This window comes from Balaenoptera borealis (genome assembly GCF_965194805.1).
Source record: "Balaenoptera borealis genome assembly, chromosome: 8".
Taxonomy (NCBI): Eukaryota; Metazoa; Chordata; class Mammalia; order Artiodactyla; family Balaenopteridae; genus Balaenoptera; species Balaenoptera borealis.
The window spans coordinates 88,587,818-88,603,859 of NC_138865.1; the positions used below are offsets into that span (position 1 = coordinate 88,587,818).

General features: G+C 47.8%; 1 protein-coding gene and 1 long non-coding RNA gene across 5 annotated transcripts in view; one reads left to right on the forward strand and one right to left on the reverse strand.

Moving 5' to 3' along the window:
• Window positions 1-16,042, forward strand: part of TMOD1 (tropomodulin 1) — a 103,100-nt gene that overhangs the window by 61,767 nt on the left and 25,291 nt on the right. For all 4 annotated transcript variants that reach the window (XM_082404151.1, XM_082404150.1, XM_082404149.1 and 1 more), the window contains one exon: window positions 9,262-9,406. In XM_082404151.1, the coding sequence (XP_082260277.1) occupies window positions 9,262-9,406 (145 nt within the window). The remainder of the gene's footprint in view (window positions 1-9,261; window positions 9,407-16,042) is intronic.
• On the reverse strand, window positions 9,991-16,041 carry LOC309634325. Its single transcript, XR_014247983.1, has 2 exons — window positions 13,889-16,041; window positions 9,991-10,213 (listed from the first exon to the last, which is right to left on the reverse strand). It is a non-coding gene; the product is annotated as an uncharacterized lncRNA (long non-coding RNA).

Sequence of the window (16,042 nt, forward strand, 5' to 3'; positions counted from 1 at the left end):
TTCTTCATCATTCCCACCAAGTGCTCCGCCACCTTCTGCTTGGATACCCCCTAGCGATGGGGAGCTCACTCCTTACCGAGATCACCCCTTTCATTCTTAGTGAGAATATCCTTCCTTATATCCAATAGAAATCAGCTCCCTATAAGTGCTGTTTGTTGAGTTTAACTCTGTTCTCTGCTGCACACAGGACACATCTGGTGCACAGGTTTTATAAACCATTGGAGTCTTCCTCACTAGGCTAAACGTCCCCATTTTCATGTGTCACCCCCCACCAACACACACACACACTCAATGGGCTTTTGGGTCTCCTTACCATGAAGGTTATTCACTGGGCAAATTCTAGTTTGCCTTTATCCTTACAGGGTTATCATTCCTCTATACCTTCTGTGGTTCAGTCATTTATTTTCAGGGCAACTCTTTCAGTTCCAGCTTTCTAAGACAATGCTAATAAGGGTATCTTGTATGTTGCATGTGTTGAGGGTGTCCTGGGGGGCAGGCTCTGTGCTGTGCACCTTATACACATCATCTCTGATCTTCCCAACAACTCTGCAGGATATGGGTGTTATCAGTCTCAGTTTGCAGAAGAGAAAACAGCTCAGAGAAGCTGAAGGCAAGCAGCTTTCTCAGGGCCGCCAACTGAGCGCTTGCGGAAGCAGGATTTGAATGCAGGTCTCTGACTGTAAAGCCCACACTCCCTCCAGTACACCGTGTCGCTCCCAGTGCTAAAATGCTTTCTTCTTTATGGTTTATGGATAGGGAACTTGGGCGTTTTTTCCCCTACATGAAAACGTTTGCTGAAAGGTCATATACATATGTATATAGGAAAAAGATTGGGTGGAAGTATAACAAAATTGTAAACACTGGTTGTCCCTGAATGAGATTATCTCTACTTTTTTATCCTTATTGAAAAATACTACGAACATATAGAAAAGTGCATAGAAGTTAAATGCACAGCTTAATGAGTCATGATAGGCAGGTAACCTTGGCCAAGAACTAAAGCATCACCAGCCTCCAGAAGACTTTGATGGTCCCCTCCCAATCATAAACCTTCAAAACTCCTCACAGTTTGCTCCCTACTTACTGTCACGCCTCCATGTCTTAGCTCTTGCTTTTCTCTCCCCCTGGAATGTCATCCCCTGCCCCTACCCCTTCTCTGCCTAGAGAAATCCTCCTCTTCCTTCTGGATTCAGTTGAAGCCTCTCTTTCTCCTAGTGGTTCTAGAGCCAGCTTGAACCAGCATGCTGGAGCTGACTGTACACATCCCTTCTCAATTCCACTTGAGTGATGGCATGCTGGTACCTTGAAGTCACTCCTAGTGAGAGTATTTACACTGTGGAAATTGGCAAACACTACAAATCCAACCTTTTTGTTTGTTTGTTTGTTTTTTCCCAAGAGCCAGCATATCACCGCCTTCTCCCTTCAGCCTGCCACAGGGCCTCTAAGCCTCCCCCCAAGAGAGTTAGGTGCTCCTTCCCTGTGTTCTCCTAGCACCTCAGCTTCCCTGTGAGGTTCTCAGAAGATAGTGCAGTGTCTGAGTCATGTCCATATCCTATTACCCGGCTCAGAACTTGGCCCTGCAGTGGCACTTTATAAGCAGGGCTGCCCTGGATATTTGTATATGTTGTTCACTGCCCAATGAGGAGGCAGGGGGCAAAATCCAACCCATACTCTACTCTCCAAAACTTGGTATGGGGCTTTATTCACCCAGAGAAGGCACTTTTCTCTAATTCATATAAAGAGGCCACATCAGCCCGCAGCAGCCCTGTCATGTGAGTTTGCTGCATCCAACACCTTCCATTTCTCATATGCCAGTGGCCTACGGTTGCATCACCCGTTCCCAGCCCCCCTCACTTCCACCCTTTCTTCCATTGCTGACCCTGCTTTATCGCAGGCAGATCAGATGGAACAAAGGCATGTAGCAGGCTTGGCAGCAGCCCTGGGCCAGGCCCTGGGATTGGCCACTCATGTGACTCCAGGCCTACCCGGGCAGGGAGTCAGGATCTACCCAGTGTCAGCTGAAACCTGAGTCCCGGGGCAGAACGTTGGCCAAAGATGACCCAGCGCACTGGCCTCAGGTCATTGCAGCGGCAGCTTACGGGGAGTGAGCTGCCCACTACTCCTCCCAGTGCTGTCTCCCCAGAGCCAGTGCTGACCATCACCCTCACCCTGGCTAAACACCCTGTGTGAGGACGTTCGCTTCCCTGAGCCTGTTTCCTCGTTTGTCACATGGGGATAGTAAGAATCTCTACTTCTAAGGAGATAAGAGATGCAAACTATGAAGTTGTTCACTTTTATAATTACTTGGAAGGTGACTCAGGGAGTTTACACGTTATTCTAAGAGTTAATGTACTGAGCAGGTACCATATATCCATTATCTCATTTAATGCTTGCAAAGACTCTTTGTGAGTAGGTGTCACAACCCACCCCAGTATTGTAGATGAGGAAACTGAGGCCCAGGCAGGCTCTGTACCCTGCCCGAGGTCGCACAGTAAGTAAGTAACAGAGGCAAGATTCGAACCCACGTCTTTGTGACTCTAAAGTCCATGAACTGTGCCTGTCTGGGCTCTTGAATCCTACTGTAGTTGTGTGTGGGTCTTGGATTTTCTCAGCTGTCCCTTTCCCTTGGTGCCAGGCCAGAGCATTGGTCACCATCTGCCCCCACCCCATCCCAGAAGCATCTTTCTTCAGTTCATCTCAGTGTTTGATAAGTGCCTGCTGTACCCCAGGGCTATGCTGGGCTCTGTGTGTGAATGAGGCTCTGGCTCTGCCCTCTAGGGATTCCACACTGGATAAGAAGACAGACAGGTGTACAGCTGACCATCCAACCGGGTGCCCCAGCAAGCCACAGACAGTGGGCCACTGGGGGGAGAAATCTCAGTCAGGAGCAGGCATCAGGGAGGGCTTCTTGGAGGAGGTGGAATTTGAGATAAACCCATAGGGTGGACAGTATCTCAGAGGGTGGCCACGGCCTCAGGTGCAGGGAACCACACAAACAGAGGAGGAGAGGGGGAAGCCGTGGAGCCCATCCAAACTAAACTAGATTAATGGGACCGCCAGAGGAAAGCGAAAAAAGGAGTTAGGAGCCCAAAGGGCTCTGAATGGGTGGTTTGAGGAAAAGTGGTCTGTGGGCTGTTATCAGCACCAGTCAGAGTCATGCTCTGCAAAGATGGTTCCCGGCTGGATAGGAGAGGATTGGGGGCGGGGCGAGGCCATCCGGGCCCAGGAGACCAGAGGGGGCTCTGACCGCCCAGATGCAGGGGGCCTGTGGGGAGGTGCTCCTGGGAGCCTGGAGTCTAGAGACTGGACTGGGGCCTGGTGGGGGAGGGGTGGGCTGAGGGAAGTCTGGGGAGGGGGCTCTGCTGGCCCGGGCAAGGGGATGCCACCTGCACCTCTCGCAGCGTGCCGGGAGGCCTGGGCTCTGGGCGGCGTGGCAAAGAGGAGGTGGTGAGTGGCGCTGGATTTATTCCTCATCCTTGGTTAGTCACCAGGGTCTCTGGAGGCCGCAGCTTTCTCCTCAGCCCCTGCACCTGCACCCTGTGTCAGAGTCTCTGTCCTCCTTTCTCCTTATACGGCCAAAGAAAGGGACTTGGGGCATTCTGCCCGGGGTGACACGGAGCCTTGCAGGCTGGCTCGGGACACAAATTCAGGAGTAGGACTCTGGGGCGGTTTATTTACTCAGCCAGGCTCTCTTTACCTCCAGGCCATGTTCTCTTGCCGCCTGGAGTTGCCCTGGGATGGCAGTGAGGCTGGGGTGGGAGGTGGCGGGTGACCGCAGCCCAGGGCGCTGAGACACACCTAGTCCAGCCCTCCTTTTACCCCTCGGTGGGGAAACCGAGGGTCAGAGAAGGGACAGGGTGGGCCAAGGTCATGGATCTAGTTAGTGTCAGAGCTGGGCTGGAACTGAGGAGCCCAGCTTCCAGACAGGCTGCATTTATGGAAGGACAGGAGAGACCCTCCCAGCGCCCAGGAAGCAGGCAGTACACACGGGGTGCCTGCAGGCCCCATACATCCCCGCCGGCCCTATGCAAACGGTGGGGCGGCTCTCTGCCCGTCTTGATTCACCCTCCTCCCCAGCACCCCCCAGCTCCCTCCAGCAGGCCCTTCCTAGGACCCTCAGGGCGTGGGGCACTCCCCCTGCCCCTCAGCACAGATGAGGCCTGAAAACAGGACCCCTCCCCAGTGAAGACACGGGCAACGTGTGGGGGCAATTCGCCGGATTTCTCACTTTTCATTCCAATATTTGACAGTGAGAATGTGCTTCATATTTTGAAAAGACGCTAAAGGAGGTGGATTGGGGTCTCAGACAGTCTCTGTATCATCTGCCAGGCCAAGCCGGCCAGAGCCCAGGGCTGTGCTGGCTCCTTCAAGGACAGGCCTGAGCTCTTCCCAGCCCTTTCCGGAGCCTTGCCAGATAGGCTGGTGGAATCTTACCATCCTCCCTCTGCCTGCCCTAGTCAGCGGTCCAAGCCCCATCTGAACCCACACAAGCTCCAGTGAACTCATAATACCTGGGAGGAGTTCTCTGTCAAGAGTCTCAGCTGCGGTTCCGTGCTTGTCCATTTGGATGTTGGGCTGATGTGTCTTCTCAACCTTCCCGGGTTGATGTGCATTGATCCTGTTCCTATTTTTTCCATTCAATTCAATTCCTTGACCTTGCCCTAGAGATACAGGGTACTGTGTGCTCTCCAAGGGCTCATAGTCTAGGGTAGCATCATCCAACAGAACTTTCTGTGTTGATAGAGATGTTCTGTATCTGCACTGACCAATATGGTAGCCACTAGCCAGTGGCTCTTGCACACTTGAAATGTGCCTAATGCAACTGAGGAACTGAATTTTAAATTTTATTTAATTTTTAAATGAAGTGTAGTTACTTTGCAATATTATATTAGTTTCAGGTGTACAACATAGTGATTCAGTATTTTTTTTCTAGATTGGATTTTATTTCTATATATTCTATAATAATACAGTTGAAAATCTTGCCCACTTTCACACTCAATAACTTTAACAATCAGTTCTTCTTAAAATTTTGGCCTAGGAGAACATCTGTATATCCAAACAGATGGGTTTGTGTGTGTGTGTGTGTGTGTGTCTGTGTGTGTGTGTGTGTGTGTGTGTGTTTATAACAGAAAGATAAATATGTATAACCTATTATTCCCTGTTTGCCTTGAAAGAGAGTAACCCAAGGGCAAACTCCGTTTTTGTTTCTTGCAAACATCCTACGGTGTGGTGCCCTAAAGTACACTGCCTGAACACTGCTATATTTAAAATAGATAAGCAACAAGGACCTACTGTATAGCACAGGGAACTCCACTCAACACTCTGTAATAACCTAAATGGGAAAAGAATTTGAAAAAGAATAGATACATGCACATGTATAAGTGAACCACTCTGATGCACACCTGAAACCAGCACAACATTTGTAATCAACTACACTCCAGTATAATATGATTCAGTATTTTTATAGATTATACTCCATTATAAGTTATTACAAGATAATGGCTATAATTCCCTGTGTTATACAATATATCCTTGTTGCTTATCTGTTTTATACATAGTAGTTTTTACCTCTTAATCACCTATTCCTATCTTGCCCCTCCCCACTTCCCTCTCCCCTCTGATAACCACTAGTTTGTTTTCTATATCTGTGAGTCTGTTTCTGTTTTGCTATATATATTCATTTGTATTATTTTTTAGATTCCACATAAATTTTATTTAATTTTAATTATTTAAATTTAAAGTTTAAAAAAACCCAAACAATCTGATTTAAAAATGGGCAGAGGATCTGAATAAGAAGACATACGGATGACCAACAGGTACACGAAAAGTTGCTCAACATCACTAATCATCAGGGAAATGCAAACCAAACCACAATGAGCTATCACCTCACACTGTTAGAATGGCTATTATCAAAAGGTAAGACTTCACAAGTGTTGGCAAGGATGTGGAGAAAAGGGAACCTTGTGCACCACTGGTGGGAATGTAAATTGGTGCAGTCACTATGGAAAACAGTATGGCTATTCCTGAAAAAAATTAAAAATAGAACTACCCTATGATGCAGCAATTTCATTTCTGAGTATTTATTGGAAGAAAATGAAAACACTAATTCAAAAAGATATATGTATCCCCATTTCATTGCAGCATTATTTATAATAGCCAAGACACAGAAACAACCTAAGTGTCCATTGATGGATGAATGGATAAAGCAAATGTGGTATATACAATGGAATATTATTTAGCCATAAAAAAGGAATGAAATCTTGCCATTTGTGACAACATGGATGGACCTAGAGGGTATTATGTGATGTAAAATAAGTCAGACAGAGAAAAACAGATACCATATGATCTCAGTTATACGTGGAATCTAAGAAAAAACAAAAGGCAAAACCAACCAAGCTCATAGATACAGAGAACAGATTGGTGGTTGCCAGAGGTGGGGGGTAAGGAGTGGGTGAAATGGGTGAGGGAGGTCAAAAGGTACAAACTTCCAGTAATACATAAGGCATGGGGGTGTAATGTACAGCATGCTGACTATAGTTAATAACGCTGTATTGCATATTTGAAAGTTGCCAAGACAGTAAATCTTAAAAGTCCTCATTGTAAGAAAAAAACCACTTTTTTTTGTATTGATAACTATGTATGGGGATGGATGTTAACTAGACTTATTGTGGTGATCATTTCACGATGTATACAAATATCGAATCATTATATTGTATACCTGAAACTAATATAATGTTATGTCAGTTAAAAAAGATTTAAAGTTAAAAAGCCACATGCAGGGCTTCCCTGGTGGCGCAGTGGTTGAGAGTCTGCCTGCCAGTGCAGAGGACACGGGTTCGAGCCCTGGTCTGGGAGGATCCCACATGCCGCGGAGCAACTAGGCCCGTGAGCCACAACTACGGAGCCTGCGTGTCTGGAGCCTGTGCTCCGCAACAAGAGAGGCCGCGATAGTGAGAGGCCCGCACACCGCAATGAAGAGTGGCCCCCGCTTGCCGCAACTAGAGAAAGCCCTCGCACAGAAACGAACACCCAACACAGCCATAAATAAATAAATAAATAATTAAAAAAAAAAAAAAAAGCCACACGCAGCTGGTGGCTACTATACTGAACAACACAGGTCTAGTTGGAGAGACAGTTGTGGAGGCAGGTGACCCAGTAATGCAGATGGACTGGCCCGGGAGTAGAGAGGGACATACAGTGGGCCACTTGAGTGTCGAGTGGGGAAGGATGGTTTCCAGGGGTAAGGATCAGGAAAGGCCTCGTGGGGGAGGGGGTATTTGTGATGGGTATTAAAGCACTAAGGATACACCAACAGGTGGGTACGGGAGGGTAGGGGCATTCCACATGGAGGCAGGAGGGCACATGAACATTTAGAAATAGACCTCTGCCTGCACGAGGCACCAGGTACCAGACTCCCCATCCCTGGGGTAACCAGGCTGAGGAAAGACTGAGAGAGGAAATAAGGCAAGGACTAAACTGCAGCACTTGGAGTGCCAGGCTGAAGAGGAGGCGGGGCTTATCCTGTTGGGTTATTGAATGAACTGAGACCCTGCAAGTTGCGCACAAGGCATTGGGAACATAGTAAGCTCTTAATAAATGGCAGCAGTTATTGGCAGTGGGAAGTGATTGGAGGTGGTTGTGTGTTTCTGTTTGCTGCTTCTTTAGATCAATTTGGCAGTCTTGCCATCTTAGCAATATTAAGTCTTCTGATCCGTGAATACGGGATGTTTATATGTTTATTCAGGTCTTCCTTAATGTACAATGCTGTGGTATAGTTTTCAGTGTGCAAGTCTTTACTTCTTTTATTAAATTTATTCCTAAATATTTTTATGTTATTGTAAATGGAATTATTGTCTTAATTTTATTTTTGGATTGTTCATGGCTAGTGTATAGAAACACAGCTGGGTTTTGTATATCGATCTTACACCCTGCAAGCTTGCTGAACTTGTTTATTAGCGCTAATAGTTTTTTGTGGATTCCTTAGGATTTTCTAGATACAGTATTGTGTCATCTGCAAATAGAAATAGTTTTGCTTCTTCCTTTCCAATATGGTGACTTTTCTTTCTTTTTCTTACATAACTGAAATCCAAGACAATTTTGTTGTCTTGTTCCTGCTCTGAGGGGGAATGTCTTTAATCATTAAATGTGATATTAGCTTGCCTTCTCTGTCTTTTCAAACCTCTTTAAGATTATATTTACTTTTTAATATCTTATTGTACATAAAACTCAAACAATACAGTAAGATACAACAGAACACAAACAAAACAGGAAGATACAAAGAAGAAGACAAAAACTCCCCCAAATTCCACCACCACCAATATGCTCCCAGGCCTTTTCAGTGCATATGCATGTATATGGGAAATAGAGGTAACTTTACATAAATATGACCCGTTTTGTCACTAGGCTTTGTCTACTCAATATTGTGTCATGGCATATTTTCCAGCCTGGAACTGATGACTCGCACCATCATTGTACAGCTAGCTGCCCATGTTCTACTATAAAGCTGAACCATCATTTATTTGAGCAACCCCCTCTTGATGAATGTTTGTTTCCCTTTTATCCCCACTTTTATAAATGATACTGATGAATATCCTCATCATATCCTTCCCAACACTGTGTATTATCGTGTTTTCCTTTCCTTTCCTTTTCATCTTTGTCAGATGATCACTATAGATTTGGGGGTAGGGAACTAGCATGATCAGAGTGAGGCTTTAGGAGGCTAACTCTGGCAGTCCCAACTTACTATGTGACCTTAGGCAAATCCTCTTCCCTCTCTGGGCCTGTTTCTTCATTTGTAAATTGCTAAAGGACTGGCTAGCAAACCTGGCTCTGTATTGAAATAACCTGGGGAGTTTTAAAAACCACAGACACCTGAGTATCATAACAGCCAGTGATTCTGATTTAATTAGTATGGGGGATAGCCTGGGCTGTAGGATTTCTAAATCTCCCTGAGACTAGATGATGTGAAGGTCCTTCCTGCTGAAATATTCTAGGAAGGCTGCTGTGAAGCAGTAGAAAGATCTGTTCTTGGTGTCCAGCAGCCCTGGGTTGTTTGAATCTCAGCTCATTCGCTCCTGGCTGTGTGACCTTTCAACTTCTCCAAACTTCCCTTGCCCCCCCCGCCCCCCCCCCACCGCTCTTGGAGTGGGCGGGGACAGGGAGGTATTAAAATCCCCGCCCACCGCTCAGGGTTTCTGCAGGTAGAGAAGGTTTAGGTCCTGCACAAATGAGTGAGAGGTGACTGTGTTCTTTTCTTGATCAAAGAGCCAGCCCCTGGGCAACAAAGTGGAAATGGAGATCGTGAGCATGTTGGAAAAAAATGCAACACTTCTCAAATTCGGCTACCACTTCACTCAGCAGGGGCCCCGGCTGCGGGCGTCCAACGCGATGATGAACAACAACGACCTTGGTGAGTGGACATATGTACCCTACCCGCCGCCTGTCATTCTTTCCGCCTGTCATTCTTTCCACCTGTCATGGGAGGTATGGCAGGGACAACTCCACTGCCGCTTTCCCCAAGGGAGTTCTCTTTTTGGGCCTGACTCCCAGTTTTCACGCTGATCCCGTTCCCTTGTTTTCGGTGTTTGCGCCTTGCCTCCCCCCTAGACCCTTGCCTACACGCGAGCGCCCTGCCTGCAGGCGCCGAGGCCAGGCCCTCCTCCCTGCAGGTAGCTCAGCTGAGCACAGGGCTGGACCCAGAGCGCACCCTCAGCGCGTTAGCGGGGTGAAGTGAAACGTGGGAGGCACAAAGCCAACACGGAGTCTCCTCCTCGTCTGAATACCCTTTTTGGAGCCCAGAGTCCTCTCCAGATCATACAGTCTGGCCCAAGCCCCAGATCCCACGGCCACCAACCAGCCCTACTACCCACACCGCAAACCTAGGGGACTTCACGTTGCTTTTAACGTAAAGGTTGAAAATGCTGACTTTATAGTAAAGTAAAACAGGTTACATTTAATCTCAGTTAAAGACATAGGTTGTATTTTTTTCTTAAAAAAAAAAAAAAGAAAAGAAAAGAAAGAAAATGTCGCAGTCTTTCTTAGGAGCAAACACCAAATAGAAATACTAGTCAGTTGAACAAAAACGGAGACCAATCACCGACTTACTTCCAGATGCTAAGTGTTCTCAAGCTCTGTGCCTAGTTATTTCTCATGTGTATTCCTGCCGGCTGCTTAAAGAACTTGATAGAGTGTCCAAAGCGGAGTATGTCTGATAAAGCTATAGGAAAATAAGAGAAAAAAAACAAGGAAAGGAGTAGGTCTGTTAACTTAATTGATCATTATATTCAGCTGTGAGTTTCCTAGAATCAAGGCAGGGGGAAGACAAACCAAGTTACATTATTCTTGTCACAGAAGAGAAGGAAGCATAATGAGTTTTTTAAAAAGAAGAAAGCTTCTTTCTGGGATTGAATTATGAAATAACTATATTTCTAAAGGACAATGTCTTCAGTGAGTTTTTCATCAAATTCAAACCTGCTCTAAATGTGTTTCTCTTTTTTGTTTCTAACACTCAGTAAAATGCAAGGAGCTTAATACTAAAGCACATCTCAGAGTTCAGGTATGTCACTTCCTATGATGAATCTGAAGCTAGGTTAATACATGGAAGGCCTAGAAGAATGGGGATGAGTATATAAGTGTATATGCACGAGGCAGGTACTCACAGAACCTATGCATAGATAACCACAGAGCTACTCAATTCAACAAACATTTGTCAAAGTCCTATAGGGCACTGGCTGTTGAAGGTGTAGATTCCTGTTCTTAAGAGGCTATTTATTCATTGCTTACTCCAGCTGCTACTTTTTCTAGAGCTGCAGATCTAGAAAAGTCCATCAAACAAAAACAACAAAAACACCCACACCAGGTCAGGTGTCCTGGTTTATCTGAAGTGTCCTTATCTGAAATAAAAGAGAACAAACACAAACAACTACGAATTAGAATTATCATGGTGTAACGGAGGTGATAGCTACATTGAATTGTTGAGGAAGGCCTGCGACCTGGGCTCTGTTGGCCCAGCTGTGATCTGGCTGCAGAACCAGCACTTAAAAGCCTTGAGTTCTTTTCTGATATGCAGTAATCTCACTTTTTTTTTCTCTCTCTCTCAGCTTAGATTAAGCTTCTTATGTGTCCCTCGGTGCCTATCTCAAGGCAAATCCAGCTTTGGTCTTCCAGTGGCAAGATGGCTTGGAGGACTTCTTTCTAGGGACAGAAGTTTCCGGATGACTAGAGTCAGGGGTGCTGTAGGAGGGACCCCAGGGTCAGCTGGAGGCTAGAAGAAATGGCCCTTGAGGACTCTCTGTCCTGAGAGTCTATGATTCCAAAATCCAGGCCCAATTCCTATCACCAGAGACTTGCTGATGTTATGGCAGGAGCCCAGCATGCCAGAGCTGGACGGGACCTCAGGCTCCTCCCTCCAGTTCTCTTCTGGAGAAACTGAGGCCCGGGAGGGACTGCCCTTCTAGACAGTGGCTCAGTCAAGTCACGCCCGTTGTTAGTTGCAGTGAGCACTTTGGGAGCATCTTTTGTTTGCCCAGGACTGTGCGAGGTGACATAAGGGGTAGCAGAAAGCTAGTTCCCTGACTCAAGAACCTTTACAACCTTTTATGGGAGAAGAGACTCAAAGTCTTGCCGCCAGATTCAAGAAGGCCTACAAACTGTATCCGAACAGAGCGAGCAAATGATTTGTGAGGACAGAGGCTGGTTAATCCAAGCATCCTGGTGGGTGTCGGCCTGAGTCAGCCTTGCAAGGAAGAGACGGGTCGTGTGGGAGGTCAGGAGGCCTTCCTGGCAGGGGTGCTGGTGTAGGCAAAGGCAAGGTGGTAGGACCCAGTATGCAGGATAGGAGAGACAGAAAGTTCCGAAAGGATTGAGGAACTATTACTGGGAGTTACACCTGGAAGGAAAAACAGGAGCTCCCAGAGGAGGGAGGGAAGGGCATTCCAAGCAGACGGAACAACATGGGCAAAGGCAGGACGATGAACAGGTATATGGGGTGTTCACGGGAAGGGGGCTGGGTAGGTGTGGGAGGCTGTGAGCCAAAGGCCTTTAACGCCAAGCTCAGGAGTTTGGTGAGGAAAGCAAGTGGGAAGTGGGACCGTGGCAGCTTTCTGGGCAGGAATGACACGTGATTAAAATGGGCCTACTGAGTTACCCCATGGAACTGTGCAGCTATTCCCTTGAGGTTTCCCACAGAAGGAATTAGAGTAGAATCATCCAGGTGACTGCACGCAACAGAGTACTAGTTGGTGAAGTAGGACATCTAGCTTTAAAAGCAAATTTGCACCCATCCGCTAATTTTTGTGAAAGAAACGCTTCTAATTCTGATGGTGCGCCAGCGTCCTCCTGCAAAAGAGAAATCCTGACTTTCTTTCCAACACAGTATTTTCATCCTGCTCTTGATGCTCTGATGAAGCAGACAGGCTTCCATGTTTCTCAGCTGAATATGTTTGTCATAAAAGCCTCCTGCCGGCCCCGGTCCAGCCACCGTGGTTGTAACCGTGTCTGCTGCTGCAGCCTGGCAGCAGCGGGCAAGCTCCGTGCGGACGGGAGAGGGCCTCTCCGATTTCCTTCTCACTCCAGCCTACCTCTGTGCTGGCTCCTGGCCCACTGCCGGGTCTGCGGGACCTGGGCTTTGCTTGCCTGCGAGGCAGGTGGGCTTTTCCTTGGGAGACATTTAATCCCTAAGGCCATGGGTCAGCCCTGCCCAGGACCCATCCTGACTGGCATGTCTTTGGTCCTTCCCAGCCTTTGCCCTGGGCTCTTAACAGAGTGTTCTATGGGAGAGAGCGGGGTGCCAGGGTGAGGGGGGTGTCAGGGAGGAGCCGAGGACCCCCATCTCTCTTTTCCCATGGTGACACACCTCAGACGACTCCTATCTCCACACTATTTATAGCTGAGAGCCAGGCTGGCACTCAGGCACTCAGGTCCTGTAAATCTGCCACTGAAACTCTCTTCACTTAATGAAATCTGAATTGCAGCCTCCAGGTTAAGACAGTTGTGTGGTACAGTAACATGTTTAAAAGCAGAAAACATCCCTTCCTGGGAAAGTCACTTTTTTACTATACTCTCAAGGAAGACCTTTCTAACAGGCACCCCAGACACAGCACATACACCCCAAATCAATTTCATCATCTTCCCCCAAAACCATCTTGGGAAAGGGCACTACTTTCCTCACAGCCATTCAAGCCAGAAATCTTTACCTCTCTCTCTGCACAACCCCCAGCCCAGCCAGCCACCTCCTCACCAGCCACCTTGCCCTGCCTTTTGTCAAGCCCTCATCACATTTACCGGGCGCCCTGAAACGTCCTCGGGCCCTGCAGCTCCTCTAGCTCCTCCAGGGCGGGCATCTCACGCAGCGCTCATCCCAAAGCTTGTCCCACCACTCTGCTTAGAACCCTTTCCGTGTTCCCACTCCTCTCAGGTTAAACTCCTCGACATGGCTTCTAAGTCCCTTAGTAATCGTAGCTGATACTTACATGGCACTTACTGCGTGCCAGGCCTGCTCTGAACACTTCAATCTTACTAACTCCTGTAACGTTCCCAACAACCAGCTGAGGCAGGTGCTGTCGTCATCCCCATCCTACAGTAAGGAGACAGAGGCCTAGAGAAGTAGGTAAGGTTACCCGCTGTCCATGGGCGGAAGTAGGACTGGACCCAGCAGTCTGGCCCCAGAACCTGTGCTCTCCACCTCCTCTCTGGGTGAGGCCCTGCCAGACTCATCTCTTGACACCCCAACAAGCCATCCTCTTGCCCTACTGGTACCAACCGGTCCAGGTAGCTTGAGTACCTCCCAGTGACCCAGGCAAAAGCCTCCCTTTAGAGGACTGTTACTCCTAATGCTCCCTGTACTTTCCCACCATCTATCCCTTTATCGTTTAAGATTCAGTGTACAACTTACCCGCCATCCTTGGAAAATCTGACCGCTTCGTTCATTGTGCCTCTCATACTTGATAGAGATCTACCAGGGTACTTGTGATGTTTTATCAGATTTCTTGTAGGTATATCTTGGTCCCCTGTTAATCTTTATTTCTGGTACCTGTGCTTGGCACATCATAGCACTCAGTCAATGCTGTTGAATATAAAGGAATATAAAATGCTCCCCAAAGACATGATGGAGGTGTAAAGCTTGGTGGGAAGTGTTGGAGGGAGCTCAAGCCTCGAATGGGGGTTGGTCCAGATGACTCGAGATTCCTTCCGACTCTGACAATAAACACGTCTCTGGCAGTTGCAATGATAAGCAACGTGGAGGAGTCTGCTTTAATGAATGTAAAAAGCAGGTTGATTTGAAGAAGGATATTGGGAGACCTGGCTTCTGCTCCCAGTTGCGTCTCTTATTCACTGTGACTTGAGGCAAGTTACTTCCCTCTTGGCCTCAATTTCCTTCATTATTAAAATGGAAAGAAAAAAAAAAACCTGAATAAGTGGGTGCCTTTCCCTTCTCCCCATCCAGTCCCTGTAAAAGCCAGTGGCAGGGGAACCCTGCACAGATGCAGCCCAGTGTGCATACTGAGGGCAGGTGGGGATCCTTTTCTGTACCGTGAGCCGCTAGCTGGGGACTCAGGTTCCTGGCTCTGCCGCTTGCTCTCAGGGACCCTGGCTCCCTTCTCTTCTCCAGGGGAAAGGAGCTAGTCCTCCTTGTGAGAACCAGATGAGATGTGGGTATGTAAAGCCTACATAGACAGGGCCGGATTGTACTGAGGGAGGCGCTGGACCGAGGCTCCAGATGAGTCACAAGCCTTGGTTCCGTCTGGTACCGGCTTTATCATTTTGTTCCCTGCCATACTTTCCTCATCCATAACATGGCAATGGTGACAACACTGACACCCCAGAATTGTCAGAGGGGCTCCAATGAGGGCTTGAGTGCAAAAGGGGTGTAATGCTTGTTCAGCTAACGTGGAGATGCTGTCAAGCCTGGCTCATGTAAACCCTCTGGTCACTCTGGGCAAACTCTGCTCTTTGGGCTTTGGTTTTTGTTCCCCCCCCCATCTTCCCCCAAGCTGTTGGACATTCTGATGGTCTCCAGAAATCTGGCCAGACACACTGTCTTCTCTCCAGGAGACTGCCCACTGATTTGCATTAATTGTTCTTTCGAGGGGGGTGGAGGGGGGGGGAGGAGCTCAGGCAAAGGCTAAACTCTAGGCCCCAGACTGGGCAGCCTGTGTGCCCCTGCGCCCCTCCACACCAGCTCCTAGCCTCAGTTCGGTTCTTGTTGCAGCCCGTAAGCATCCATCTGAGGTCTGCCTGCTCAGCTCAGGAACTGGAAGACATCTAAGTATAGACAGACTTTTTTCCTCTCGCAATAGCTTCCTGTCTCTGCCACACCGGCAGCCCCCTTGACTGCCACCTACTGGCTCTACAATCTTTGACCGACCTTTCTCTTGTGGCTGATCTAGCTTGCTGCTTGGTTTTCGTCTGCAGACACTATAATTTGTTTCGAACCCTCTCCCTTTGCTGTAGCAAAGGGAACCCTACCCACCCCTCCAACCATCCCCGCCATCCTGTCAGCTAATGACCCCAGCCTGCAACCCCCTGGCTAATGCTTTACATTTAACTACTTTGTTATGCGAACAGTGTTTGGGCTTATATTGTCTTGCCCCTGGGAAAATGTCAAGGTTGACCATAAGGGGACACAGATAATACAGGGTAATCTTCAGGGCAGACACTGTTTTTTACACAGGCAGGCCAAGAGCTTTGAGGAAGAGTTGGGGGAAATGTTTCCAGCAGGTTAAGATCTCATTAAGATCGACTGAACTTAAACCTTATCTGACCGGAGCGAGGATCTGTAGCCACGGGGCCTCTGTACACAAAGGACAACAGTGGAGTTGGATAAAGTGGGTTTTATACCTGTATGGCCAGCGATTTAGAAGTACTTTATGAACGAATCTACACCACTACAGACCCTCCTCTCAGTGAAGGCTCACAAGCTGTCCTTTAAAACACCAGACATCAGAGTTTGCTGAGCAAAGTTGTCAAGAAGCTTCCCGGCGCTCTCAGAGCCACGGTGGTGGTTCGGGTGCACAGGGACAGCTGGCTCACGTCTCATCTCCATTCC